We start from the raw sequence: 14,313 nt of genomic DNA, 5'->3' as shown, positions 1-14,313 counted from the left end.
TCACCATTTCCTACATTTCCGTTTTGGTTATTTTGTACCAAAAAGAAGCAGTCTGCCACCGGATGTAAATGTATATCTTGCCATGAGGCGTTTTGGTGAACAACGGCATCGCCCCCAATCCGACTTTAGCAGATAATAATAGGAAGATTGAACTGAGCACAGCAAAGTTTGGGTTTATATTCAGGAACCTTTCAGAAGTACTTAAAAAAAAAAAAAGTTTATAATGGAAAAGTCAAGTTATTTTCATCACTAAAATTAAAAACATCAACACCCTGAAATGCCAGCAGTGGCTGCCGCATCGTCTTTCTCCTTGGTCTGTTTGAAGGACATATTTTTCTCTACATGAGTGGAAAGGTTCACAAAATCCACGGTTCAGTTTTGAGTTACAACTTTTGTCTTCCAACAATATTTCAGCAGTAGACAATTCACAATTAATGGTTTTTAAAATGTGTTGTCTTAAAGAACATTTTATGCTGTCAGGCAAAAAATGAATGAATGAGCTTGGATGTGATTTTTGTACAAAAACAAATAAAATAAAATAAAGGGGTTGGGGGGGACTAGCACCATTTCCTTTTTCCTGCAATATAGAGCTCAGTCAACTTTAGGGCCATTAAGTGGATGCTCAGCACGCAAATAAAAACATTCACATTTTAAAGCCATATTTTCTGTGTCGGTCGTCTCTGGAAATTCCTCGTCATCTGTTGCTGAACTGTCAGCAGGCGGGAATGTTATTTATACGACGGCTTGAGCACTTTCCCCGTATAAATCCTGCATCCTCTAAAACAATAGTATGAGCTATAAAACATCCTATTGCTTTGATTTCAGGCTCTTCACAGCCTGACTATTCACTAAAAGGCATTAAAAAGCTACAGAGGAAAGAAATTGCTCTCTCCTAAAACACTTTCTCTTACTTAAGCAGTTAATCAAAAACTCCTGGCATCTCCATGGAAGTACTGAACATGCTGCTGCTGCCGCTAGCAGCTGCTGGAAGAAGGTCACAGCTAATGTTTGATAACACCATTTAACCATAAATCTTGAAAGTTTCAGTTAAATCATTTGGTGTGCTGTGCTGCAGGTCGCCTTGACAACCAGCTATTTACATCGACAGATATCTATCCGTGGTTTTGAACTGTAAGAAGAAAGCTAGAGTACCAGGAGAGAAACCGCAGAGAGAACAGAAACGGGATCCAAACACAGGAATGTCTTGCGCAAGATGACATACTAACCTCTCTGCCACTGCACAGCCTAAAGATTATTTCAAAAGTGATACAATTAGCATGTTTAGTACAGCATTCCCTTTGTAGATGGTTCTAAAACATTGGTAATATTTCTAAACCCAGCATGTCCCGTAACAGAGGTCGAACCCTCCAAAGAAAGACTGTAATACATTCAGCCTTTTCTAATATCCCCTGAAGTCGACTGTGGCTCAGATTGCTTTTTTGCCAATTCAACAAAACATCCCCTAGGTAAGTATGGATCTATGTCCTATGGTAGACTGCTCCTTTACGGGAGCAGAACTGCTAAAACTGCAAAAGCATGAAATGATGAAGGAGCGAAATGACCAGCGCTCGCTAAAGTTTAGCTCTGAATGAACAGCAGAAAATAGAAAATGCTGTTCAGTTTTAAATAGCTTCCTACTCGAGCTGCACAGTACAGTGAATGGCAATATGCTTTGCAATATCAAAGTGTGTGACGCCGCAACCACAACCGGCTGCCTGCCGGCGTCCAATGTTTTCCTGGACCGTTAACACAAATTTACAATTATGCAGAGATTAAACTTCAGGCACAAAAAGGTCGAGATGCTTAAGATAAAAAAAGAGTGGTTCTATTTTTATGATGGAAAAGAATAGAGTCAAAAGCAAAAATAGGTTGATCATAATTAACACCATTATTGCAGTGTTCCGCTTTAAATTTACACAATTACACTTCCAGTCCAATTTCCTACATGCAACCTTAGAGACTCTGAACATGAGTTTGAGTCTTCACTCAGTAACAACATTCACACTGAAGAGTGTTATTAATAAATGCGTTGTGTTGACCCCTCAAACCTTTTGGGGGATTTTTACGTTTTTTTGACCGGCTGGCCACTAGTCAGATCCAGTCAAGCTGGAAATGAGTTGACTGATCACTGGCCAAATTCTGGCTACGTCTGCAGAGAAAAGCAAACCAAACTGTTATTCTCTTTATTCGACGTTCCTTTCTAACAACATTATATTAATGCTGCTCTCCCTCTAGCACCATTGGCTCCAGGTTAGAGGTACTATGAGACAAAGAGTCACAAACTAGAGAAATTTAAAGATTTTAAAACTGTTACACAAAGGAGTATTACAACCCCCCCCCCAAAAAAAACGTTATTTAAAAAAAAACAACTTTTACTACATTTAAAAGGACTAGTATGTGTCATCCCTTGCACCTGGATATCTAATCATGAGCGCACATATGTAATCATTTTCAAACCCCTATTTTGTGTGTATACTTTCCCCACACCGGAGAAAACCCTCCTTATGGAAAGTGGGTTAGTGGTTATACCCACAGACAGGCAACCCAAAGGCTATAATCACAAGCAGCTAAAGTAATGGAAAAAAAAATAAAAAATCACTTTGATACTGTAACTTCAGTGCAGGGCCAAATGTGAGGCAAAGACTCCCAGCTTAGAGACCTGAAACATGAACCCAGAGGTTTGTTGTCTTCAAGAGTGTAAACTCTACAACGAGACGAGCAAACCCACAACGACACATACAGCGAAGGGAACACCGACACGTGCACACACAAAACACGCACGTACAGGTCCTCTCAAAGGAAAATGAAATATGGATGATAAATAATAAATAGGAGTTGAAAAGGACTAGTTAATGTTTTATGAATCTGGGACATCATCTCACAGTGAGGCTGCAGGCTTTTGCTTCTTACTTGCATGACACATGCAGAAATAAAAGAAACACAAGAAGGAAAGGAACTTAAAAAGGAAAAAAAAACATAATCACAGCTTTGAGATTCATTCAAGACGAGAGTTTCCACAGGCGAGAGAGACTTGGAGAGGCCAGAGGAGCATGCTCACAATGCACATCAGAGATACGACATACCTCAGCATCAAGTCAACAGGACAGAGCAGAAAAGCAGTGCACTGTGGTCTTTAAGAGGAATTAAGTAATGCCAGCTGTTTGACCTAGGGACTCCCTGTTTGAACATCTGGAGGCCTCATGCTAATCACGGCTAATCTGCATGCAGCTAGGTCCAAATCTGAGATAATTTCCAGCACACAGTATCACAGATTGCTTCATACGCTCAGTTGGTACACAAAGCTTCAGAGTGGCACAGTGTCACATTTCAGCTCGAAGGACAAGGTCAGTGTCATGCCCTCAATGACGAACACGCATGCACAGAGCTTCCTGGGAGTCAGCTGTGTTCCTGTCTATAAACTCGGCTCACCTTGTATGAGGATGCGCACATCTCGACTGCGGAGGTTAATGTTGTTGGCAACCTCGCACCTGTAAACGCCAGAGTCATTCCGATGAAGGGGACGCAGGAAAAGCAACGTGCTGTTCCTCGTTTCCACGCCGTCTGGCATTTCACTGTCCAATCTGCAAAACGCACACAGAAGGGAAGAGCATCAGAGATGAGGCGAAAAACAAATCACCAGCAGAAACTAGTAATCAAAGCTGATCTTAATCTGAAGAAGAGTTTTATAGGTTTCTGTAGCTTGTAAAAACTGCAGTGTGCAACTTTTATGAAAAATATATATATTTTTACTTATCCGTTGAAACTGTCACTATGTTGTGACTGTAGAATAATGAAACAATCTGAAAAAAATAAAATAAAGTGGAGCTCCTCTGTCTTCTCCCAGGAGGAGAGTCTTGGTGCTGTCGATCATGGCAATGTGCATGCTGCTCACACCCCACCCCACCTGTTAGCGGTCAACCGCTAAGATCGCTAACAGTCTTAGCGGTTGATCATGTCAACCGCTAAGACTGGTGGCATGATCAACAGTCTTAGCGCTGTTGATCATGGCAATGTGCATGTTGCTCACACCCCACCTCTGTTACGCTACAGCTTCTCTCCATCAGCAGCGTCAGTGTCACAAATGCTCAGGCTAGTTAGCGTAGCCACCGACGTAAACAGTTTTCCTGTAAGGATGAGTTCTTTCTCCGCCGTTAGCAGATTGAGAAGCGAGTTCACGAGGGTGATTGACAGCGCTGAGACAGTCCTCCTGGATCCGATTGTTTGTGACAGGGAGCGGTGCATTTCTTCAGACAGCACAGGGTGGAGGTGGAGGATATTGTTCTTTTCACAGATTATCTGTCTCATATTATACCGTCACGACATGGGGATAATTTCAACATGTTAAAACTTATTTTTTTAATAGAAGCTGCTACGTACTGCAGCTTTAATTTGCTTTGAGGCAGTGGCAGGTTTTAATACGAGTCACGAGGGATGTTGCCCAGGGCACCACGAGAAGACAAGACACGCAAAAACCATTTAAGAGAAGTTTCATATCGGTTTTATGCATTTGGAGGCACCTCCCTGCAGTAAGCAGAGGCCTGCCAAGAATAGAGACCAGGCTCTGTTTGTTGTCAGACACAGTGAGCTCACTTTTAGGGAGACGCAAGTTACTTTGAGCCTAAGCACTGCTTTCATCTACACTCCACCAGGAAATTTGTATCACGCTATAGTAAGAATTCGAAGCAGCAGCATGAGCCTCATTCAGGAGGCCATTCACAAAAGGACAGGCAACTTGAAGTTTTTCACATCAAATTAAAACCAGAAACAACTTCCTGGGATTTTATTTGATGAACAAAGTAGTGCATACGCTTCAGATCCTGTTTTTACTGCAGTTACATCTGAACATTGATTCCTATTTGGATTTCGATCCATTCTGCTCTCACCGTCTGTTCAGGTCCTGTCGAGATCCCGGATTTTATTCACAGATATTGGAAAAAGAAGGCATAGAGTAAACGCACATAGACTTCTGGACTTATAGTTATTTTTAAAAATGTTTTCCTTCCACTTTGCTGTGGTTTTGTGGCAACCAGCATCTTATCTGCAGAATGGACAGATGAGATACTGGTTCCCAGTCTAAACAAACAGGAATAAGTCTGGACAGCCACCAAAGCTCACTCTAAATATTCTATACCAACACTTTAAAATCAACATTAATATCACTAAATTCACTCTGACCTACCGTTAGCATAATTGTGTGGCTGGGTTTCATCTTTATCCCAAAAGTTATCTGCTGCAGATAAACTGGTAATATTTATGTCAGAATAGACACAAATGTGTTCCTTTATGATTGTAAACAGGTTAGAGTTTAATGCAAAATTTCAAACTTATTTTCTGAAAACTAAAACACGTTTTTTTATGCTACACTTTTATAGAAAGCTCTTCAGTAAAGCCTTTAGATAGGAATTGATGCGACAGCTGATGTTCTCCTCTTTGTAAGTGAATGCTTTCCTGTGTTGGCTGTCATTTTGAACCAATTTACTCAACCTCAACATCCTACAAAGGCTGTGCGTTTAAGGTTAAGCTTATGAAACATACAGGACTAAAAGGAGCATAGAAGGAAACTGTCAGCAGAGTTGAGAGCATATGCAGAAACGCCACAAAGTGCAACCAAATCTTGTGCTACAAGATGGAAAGATTTAGATTTCCTTACATTGGGCCAGGAAAAATAATGAAAAAAAAAAAAGCTTATTGAGTTTAAACAGAAACACACACCTGATCCATCTGAAGTGATGAGCCGGTGGGTTGGCGTTGGCTTTGCATGTCATCTGAACGTTCTCTCGGCCCACATACCAGTCCCCGTCATACCCCACAACGGAGATATCAGGAGCAACTGCAGCGGGAGGAAAACATGTTTAAAACACAACTTTGTTCAATAATTTCCACAGTTTTTGAGCAAAATATATTGGCATGGTTTCAATATCAATTTTAAAATATAAGAACCATTTCTGATATGCTGTAATGATGATTCTGGAGCTGAGATTGCTGTGGTTTTCCAATTCAAAATTAGCATAAAGTCCCCGTTTGGGTGCTCCATTTTATACAATGTTGTCATCTTGCCCTTGTGTGCAAGTGTCTAAAAATTCAAAATATTAGACTTAATGAATTGCTAGTTTAAATTATGCCGACAATATTAACAGTGAGGATAAAACGAGAAAAACTGCTTAGTCAGAAAGCAAAAAAGGAAAACAAAGCTGTTGCTGTACTCGCAGAATTGCAGCTTCTTCTTAACCCAGTAATGACAGTTTTAGATTAATATCAGTATCCGTCTTAATCCAGACGATTGTATGGAAACCTACACTGCACGTTGAGCTCGTAGGGGATCCTGAAGTCGCTCTGCAGCGCCGGGTGACGGACCACGCAGGTCAGACCGTGGCCCTGGACGTGGCGCGTCGGCTGCCAGATGTAGCGCACCTGTGTGCTGGTGGTGCCGTTGACGTCGTCGAACAGCTGCACCTCTGACTGGCCGAAAAGGTTGGACTCCCAAGACACCTCAGCAGGGGGCCGAGCTCGCTCGGCGATGCAGGTGGCCACCACGGTGTCGTTGCCCCCGTCGATCAGAGCGGCCGAGCCGGCGGAAACGTAGACCTTTGGCTCCACTGTTCAACACACGGCCAGAGAAAAAGCTAAATAAAACCAATTCTACCAACAGCATCAAGGCTTTATTATGCCGTTTATTTAACTTTCGTCATTACTGAACTATCAACTTCAATACTTCATGCATTCCACCACACAAAACAATAACAGCTTTAATAGGCGTCTCCATCCCCCTTTATGATGTGTTTGGTAAAAAAGCGCACAGGGTGGATGCGCACGCAGCGTCTCTGTGCAGTGACAACTTCTGGCCCAAATGAAAAATGGGTAATCCCCTCAGCAAAATTGAAAACACAGCCCTTGAACTTGTTATTGCTCACAACCTGAACAAATGACTCTGATGCACAGATCGGTAGTAGACCCCGACTAAACTGGAGCTTCCTGAGCGGCAGGATTTCTGTTCCTCTGTCTTTGCTCTTAAGGTTTTCCCTTAGCAGCAAGGAGTTATGGGAAAAAAATGTTTTACAGGTAGATGACTTACTCCAAAGATGTCTTGCTAAATATGCTCTGAAAAGAAAGCTATATAAAGACATCAACACTAGTCCATGCAAACCATTTAAAAACTGATTTTACTTTAAATGCATTTAGTTGGCTCATTAATCCATTGTGATTTTTAGAAATCTATCACTTCCTGCATAAAAGGAAACTCTTAGTTTCTTTTCTCCTCTGTTGCTCGTTTGTCAACTCGCAGCTCTTCTGTGCTTCAAAATGTGCAAGCACTTTGAGAGTCAATCTGATTGGCCAGGCATCATGTACAGATGTAACTCCATGAGGAATGTGGAAATTTGGCGCTCAGTTATTTTGTAAATTCTTGAGCCATTCTGTCACTTTGTCCACTGATCGTAATTTTCTCTATAGAGCAACTGTGAAAAGTTCTGATCAGATTTATGTGGCCTCGTCCTGCAGTAAAAAACATTCAGAAATGTTTCAGTCACACGGAGATCATGACGATTCAAACTGAGATTGTAAACATTTGATTCGCTTTGTCTTAAATACTGAACCATAAAGCCAACAACTTTGTGCATCACTGAACTGGTTACATTTACATGGAAATATCATCTTTTAAAACAAATGGAGCCTTTCAGATTTACACATTGAGTCGTCAATCTTTATTCTTTAGAGAACTGGAGCGTCCTTAAGGCAAATTCAGTTTAAAAGTTGGCCTAAGTCTTGACATAACTTTTGTCTGTTCCCTAGGAAACTACAAAAGTTAAGAGCACGGCATGGGATGCAGTTCTGGAAGCTGTGCAGAAAAGAAAAGAAGATTTTCCTGTGATTTGTAAAACCTGCTGACTGCAGGGCTCACTGAAGGTGCAGCAGGCATAAAAATGACTTTCCATCAACTACAGATATGAGGAGTTGAGCTTGTCAGCGACTCCAATACCAACTACTTAAAAATGCATTAGGAACTTAATCACATATTTGGGATTGGAACGAGACGTCCAAAACCCAAATTAAATTGGGTTAAAATGGAAATCCTAAAGTCAAGAATTAACAGAGGTGGCGAAGCAATCTTTCCCAAACTGCTGCTGTTTATATTTGTTAAATTATTCATAGAATGTGGAACAATACGGCACCGGCTAATAAAGAGTGTCAGACACGTGTGACGGAGTCTACAGAACAATGTTAATGTTACGATACGATACGTACCAAGCACACTGATGGTGGTGGAGGCCTGGGTGTTTCCCAGAGGAAACGTAGCCACCTTACAGGTGTAGATCCCCACGTCTGAGAAGCCCACGTTTTCCAGCACGATGGTGGCATCGCGAGAGGACGGTGACCGGAAATGCAAGCGGTTGATGTACTCCGGCGGGATGAAAGTACCAAGCTCGGGGTTGTAGACCGCCACGGTTACGGAGCCTGAAGGCAGGCGGCGCTCCCAGGAACTCTGAGTCAGAGTCAGGTTTGTGCCAACCTCCACCCGGCAGTCTAAAGTCACATTCTTTCCCAGCACGGCACTCACTCTCTGAGGCACCACCACCTGACTGCACACAGCACCTGCCAAGAGGACACAAAACGCAAGTTAGCCGCAACCCGCCTTCAATCACAAAATGCTTAGAAACTTTAATAATTAACCATAATTCAGGAATATACTTTTGTTTCTTATTTTGTAAAGTGTTTTTCACATTCTCAATCCAAATTACAGTCCACTGTTTAATTAAATGATAATATTCTCCTGGTTTAACTTGGACCACAAATTATTTTATTGACATTTGAAAGCTTCCCCTTAGATTTATGTATTTGTTTTGGAAGCCGATCCATAGAATTGAATAAAAACGATTTAAATTGATTAATCTTTGCGTAAACAAATGACTCTCGGAAACAGATTAATGTCAGGAAGCCCAAATCCTGGGCAATTAAGTCTTAAACTTCTGTAAATTAGATTTTTTTGAACAGACTTCAAGAACTTGGCAAGACCGCGGTAGTATTTATTTTTTTTGTTCCCTAAAAAGTGTAATATTTCACTGACTTAGAAAACGGCAGCAGAAAAGGCTGCAGTACGTTTTTTTTTCCTTTCACTGAAGATGAGACTATTTAAAAGGCAACAGCCATAATACACCTCAGTGATTAAAAACGTTTTTATCTGCTGGGATAAAAATGAACAGTATTGGTGAAAATCCATTCATGACTATAGCTGCATAACTCATTCTGAATGAGAAACTTTTCGTTTCCTCCAACAAATACGTTTCCTCACAAATTTCTCAACGGTCTCATTTCGTTGTGCTGGGTAATGGGCACCTGAGTGGGACTTTCTTCAGGTCATAAATGCTTTTGACTGCAGTAGTACCAAACCAACAGGAGAAAATGCTAATGCCACACCATGCTGTGAGGTTGAAGCCTTCACCAAGAAATTATAGTAGGTAGAAATCAACTGGAGCCCAATTATTGATGACTTTTATGGCAGCCATACCAGATTGTTAACTGAATGGTCATAAATCTGCAAATCAGCTTTTTCTCCCCCCACCCAAATAAAAGCGCTACAAAATTTCAATAAACAATCTTTAGTGTGGAAGTTGTTGGTAAATAAACAAGACTTATAAGCAAGCATGTCAGCTATTTCATTGAGGATGCTACATGGGGGCTAGACGACCACAAACGGAAAACTGAACCAATGAGAGCAAAGTTATCGTTCTTAAGTTTCCTCCAAACAGAACGATAGATTTCAAAAAGACGAACAAATCCTGAGTTGTTGAGAGGAGCGTCATTCATTAAGAAATCCCTGGGATGAATGCTCCTAGTGCTTATTGCGTTTACAATCCATGATACAAAGGACAGATTACAAAGTCAGTTTCTTATTTTGCCTTTGGTTTGTCTACCTGCAGAACTATGTTTAAATGTTTCTAGTTTCAATTACATTTACAATAGCTTAATGAATTGTTTAACAGCTGCAAACCAGATTCTTTTCTACTGTAATAACATTATTTAGACATTGTTTTACCTGAAAAAAAACCATGATATAGTGCACAACAAAATTTAAAAAATATTTAAATTTTGGGTCATCTTTCTGAAGTATTTTTTCCACAAACATAAAACAATACGAAGCATTACATTTTCATTTATAGTTTAGCCAGCTACACCAGCTGAAACTTGGAATGGTAGATTTTTATAAAATCATCTACAAAACAAAATAAAATGCTGGTCATGATCCTGAGATCTCAAATATGGATCAGAGTATAATTTATTTACTTTTATTTGTAAGATATACCATTCCTCTGAGAACAAATGATAAAAAAAGAAAATAAAAGACCTAATTTATGTGTATTAGTGTATGCGTGCATGTTGTCCAGTCAATGACTAGAAGAAAAGCTTGGACTATAGATAAAACATTCAGTACTGAACCGAGCACTAAACCTCATCCAAAACCACTGCAATATAATACTTTAAATACTTGAAAAGGAAAAGTCAAAAATATCAGGGAGAAGTGCATTTTTGATGTCCAAGTCCATTTTATATCCGAACCCTCTGACATATTCTGGCATCAGTTTAAAAATGTCTTAACCAATGCAAGAATTGGGGGTTAGAACAAATACCACACAGCTTACATGAAGACTAAGTGGTCTCAATCACAAAAAAAAAAAAAAAAAAGTCTCCCTCCTACTGACCTGAATTCAGGAATTATAATCAGACTTTGTGTACGTCTTTTGTCCAAATATAACCAACCCATGCACTCTGCTACCTACACGAGGCAGAAATGCTCTAAGACTGAAATGTAGGAGCTCAACGCTACGCTGAGGAAAGTCCAAATGACGAGAACAGACTGCATCTGGTAGGAAAAAAAAAAAAAGGGGAAGGAAGGGAAGTGATATGCTAACACGATGACATCATCATTAAGAGAAGAAAAGAAGGCTGAGGGAGAGGAGAGGCAGGAGCGCATCGAGGAGAAACAGCTTTAAATACAAAAACAGGAATTAGAATATTAACATAATAAAATGCATCGAGCAACAATCACACACTTCAAGTCTTTCATTAAATCCCTAACTGTAACAAGCTGTCAAGAGGAAAACATCACTGCAAATTGAAATCGGCTGCACTCGGTTGGGAACAGACTCCAAATATTCTTCTGTTGTTTTGCCAAAAACAGTTCAGTCGTTGACCAACCTCAATCTACAAAGGAGCAGGTCTTCAGAAACCGGCACAGTCGGTGGAAATTTTCCTGAAAGCAAAGCGCAAAGTGCAAGTGTCCCTATTTTTAAAGCAATACCAATCACTTTCGATTGGCGTTACAAATGTTAATATTGTGTATTCTCTCGGACTGATCTGCCAAGGAAGTCTTCAAAACCTTCGCCGTAGTGTCAACAGTAGTGACAGTGTGACTTTACTTGGCTGTGAAATTGTTATTCCTTCAATGCAGATCTCATTTCTGATTTAGACTGACCCAGACATGTAAATCTCATCTTACTGAGAACAGGATGTGTCAGAGTAATAACCGCATGAATACCAGAGTCCGATACTTTCCAATGCCACGCTGCACCAAAGCCGATGAAGATCACCGTCCATGTTCTGGCCTTTCAGAGTACACAGTGGTTAGTAAAACAAATAATTTTATTGTTGATTTTTGTGTCAGTGCTATAAACCCCAATACATCTCTGGAACCTATTAAATTTTAATCCAGAGAAAGTGGTTTTAGAAAATATTCTGATTATTGCAAAACTGTTAAAAAGAAGCGCGTTTAAAATGTGTTAAGGGCTTTATGTTCATGTTAGCAGTTAGTTTTTCCAATTAAAGTTTATCCGTCAACATTAAATCACTTTGCAACAAGAACTCTGGCCTCGTTTTAAAAGGCCAACTTGTACTTGTTCACATACGTTTATGTACAACAGATTTCCTTTACTTCAATAAAATTTAAAAAACTTTTATGACAAATTTGGTCCATTTCTGTAGACTTGCACTCATTCAACAATTAAATACATCAGGCATTAATCAGTAAAAGTGTGCTGCATGGTCCTTGAAGGTAGCAGCAGTTTCAAAGTGTGCATCCAACCTTCACCGGACTTTTTTTTTTTTATATATATTAAAAATATTTTTATCCATTTATAATAGGATAACTCTCTTTTTGCTCTATCAGTTTGCAACAAGAAGAGAAAACAAATATCTGATTTTTCACAAGTTGACCTGCTCAGAGCTGGTCAAAATAAAAGTAACTGATTTTTATCACCATTGGTGGACAATCAATATAATAAACATTTGTTAAAAACACTGAATATTCAAAAAACTCTTACACTTGCTGTGACATACAGACATTTCAGAGTTTCTGGCCTGGTCTGAACCATTTAAACGCTCAGATAATTGGACACTAAAGCGGGTGGCAGCATATGCATCAGGACTGAAAACATCACTTCTGGCAGCTTCGCCATAAAACCTAAAATCTGCTTTATTACTTCATGTTTTACGTGCATTTTATGTGATTTCGGCTCAAGCTTTATGCCACATATATGTTTTAATGCATTATATTTTTCATTTACTTGTACGTTGGCATTTAAAGGTAGGTTCATTCAAATATTCATTTCCTTTCTTTAGTTCACAGTGTTGAACTTGCCTCCATTCCCCCACAAATGGGAAAAAAAAGGTAAAATGCCAGTGTAGTGGACTGTAAACCGATCTGTAATCTTGCTTGTCCCTCGCCAAGTGGGTTAAGCCAAATACCTCCTAGACACTAACAGCTCAACGTTTGTTTAGCCAGTGAATGCACAGAAATGCCAAACCTAAATCCAGCTTGAAACAACAAAACAATACGGAGCAAGTGATCCACTTCCTTTTGCAAAAAGCCAATTACGAGCCTTACTGAATGGTGGAAATCGGGGGGGCAAGAATCCCGTCATAGCAGTGGGAATTTCTTCTGCACTGAATATGAAATGGAAGAGGTATAGCCACCAAATTAAATTTTTATTGGAGACGTGATGACAAGCTTGCATAACCGTGGCCCTGTTTTCCTCAGCTCAGTAAGAAGAGTGATGATGATCAGAGCATCCTCCAACTGATCCAACGTGCCTCCCGTCTTGACACAGCGACTGTGATTCCTGCCTCCTAACCCCCAGAGACCAAGAGAGGAGTTCTTATTATAACCTAAAGAGAGAAACCTCCAGACGCGTTCAGTTAGGTTTGCAAATTCAACACACCGCGTCTCACTGACGGAGAGTAGAAAACAGATTATACTTATTATCGTCCTGGCATCAAGGACAAATTGCTCCTTGGGGACACTCGGCTTGTTCTCACTTTAGTCAATATTACCTCCACGTGCGCCACTTATGTGGCAGTAAGTGTATTAGTATGTGTACCTTGCTAAAGGGCAGCTTGTCTTGGTGAAAGTGGAGATTCCTGGACAAGTGGTAATAGTGTTGGGGTGGAAGTGACAGAGCTTGTTGTGAATGATAAGGAGGACAGCGAAGGAGTATCGGGTCTCATGCCTCCAACTAATCTCAATCCGTTTTTAATGTCAAAGGCATTCAATTAACCTTTTTAAATTAGGTGCAGTTTTGTTGTTAAGGCAACAGTTAGGTCACTTCTGAGTCAGCATTTTCTCACTACCTAAATGCTGTCAAGTGTCAAGACCAGAGTTATGAATGGCTGTAATAAACAGAACAAAGTGGCTAATTAGAAGCAAATCCCTTAGGAGGAACAAGACTTGGCCAGCAGAAAAACGCATCATAGATGTGCATTGTGTTTTGGTAGAGAATGACTCTAGAGCAACACACCGAGCTGCAAGTAAAGCAACACGGCTAAGGTTACTTCCAAAGTATTGACCAGGTGGGCAGTAAAGCACACTTCCTTAGAATATGAGAAGGCAGAGCAAATATGAACATTCACTGTAGGGCTGTAGTGATACAATAATCTCACGATACGATTATATATATATAGCAATATTCAGCAAGCGATACAATTCAATACACTTTTGCCATTTTCTGAAAGATTTTAGAGGGACAGAGTGATTTTGGTGACATTTTGTGACTGTTATAGAGTTGGATTGAATTAATTTAACTGAAAACTGATTAAAAGCACCAACTACAGAATACCTGGCTCTGGCTGGACATAGACACAGACTTAAAGTCGACAGCTGGACAAAATTAATCAAAGAAGTGTTTCTTTTAATTGAAACAGTACAAACTGTAGCTTACATGCATTTGTAAAGTAAATAAAGTGCACCAAGTACCCTGCTCTGAATAGTTTGATACCTTTTTAACCTCGACACTTAACATCTGAAGGAATCACTCTAAGCCTGATGAC

General features: G+C 40.1%; 1 protein-coding gene across 2 annotated transcripts in view; it reads right to left on the bottom strand.

The window, feature by feature from the left end:
* The window catches only part of nectin3b (nectin cell adhesion molecule 3b), a 34,960-nt gene that overhangs the window by 17,019 nt on the left and 3,628 nt on the right, over positions 1-14,313 (bottom strand). For both annotated transcript variants that reach the window (XM_008427558.3, XM_081615489.1), the window contains exons 2-5: positions 8,242-8,589; positions 6,297-6,596; positions 5,713-5,830; positions 3,430-3,581 (exon numbers count right to left, since the gene is read on the bottom strand). In XM_008427558.3, coding sequence (XP_008425780.2) covers positions 3,430-3,581; positions 5,713-5,830; positions 6,297-6,596; positions 8,242-8,589 — 918 coding nt within the window. The remainder of the gene's footprint in view (positions 1-3,429; positions 3,582-5,712; positions 5,831-6,296; positions 6,597-8,241; positions 8,590-14,313) is intronic.

Source organism: Poecilia reticulata, chromosome 14 (assembly GCF_904066995.2).
Source record: "Poecilia reticulata chromosome 14, P_reticulata-male-v2, whole genome shotgun sequence".
Taxonomy (NCBI): Eukaryota; Metazoa; Chordata; class Actinopteri; order Cyprinodontiformes; family Poeciliidae; genus Poecilia; species Poecilia reticulata.
This window is presented reverse-complemented; position numbering and strand designations above follow the sequence as displayed.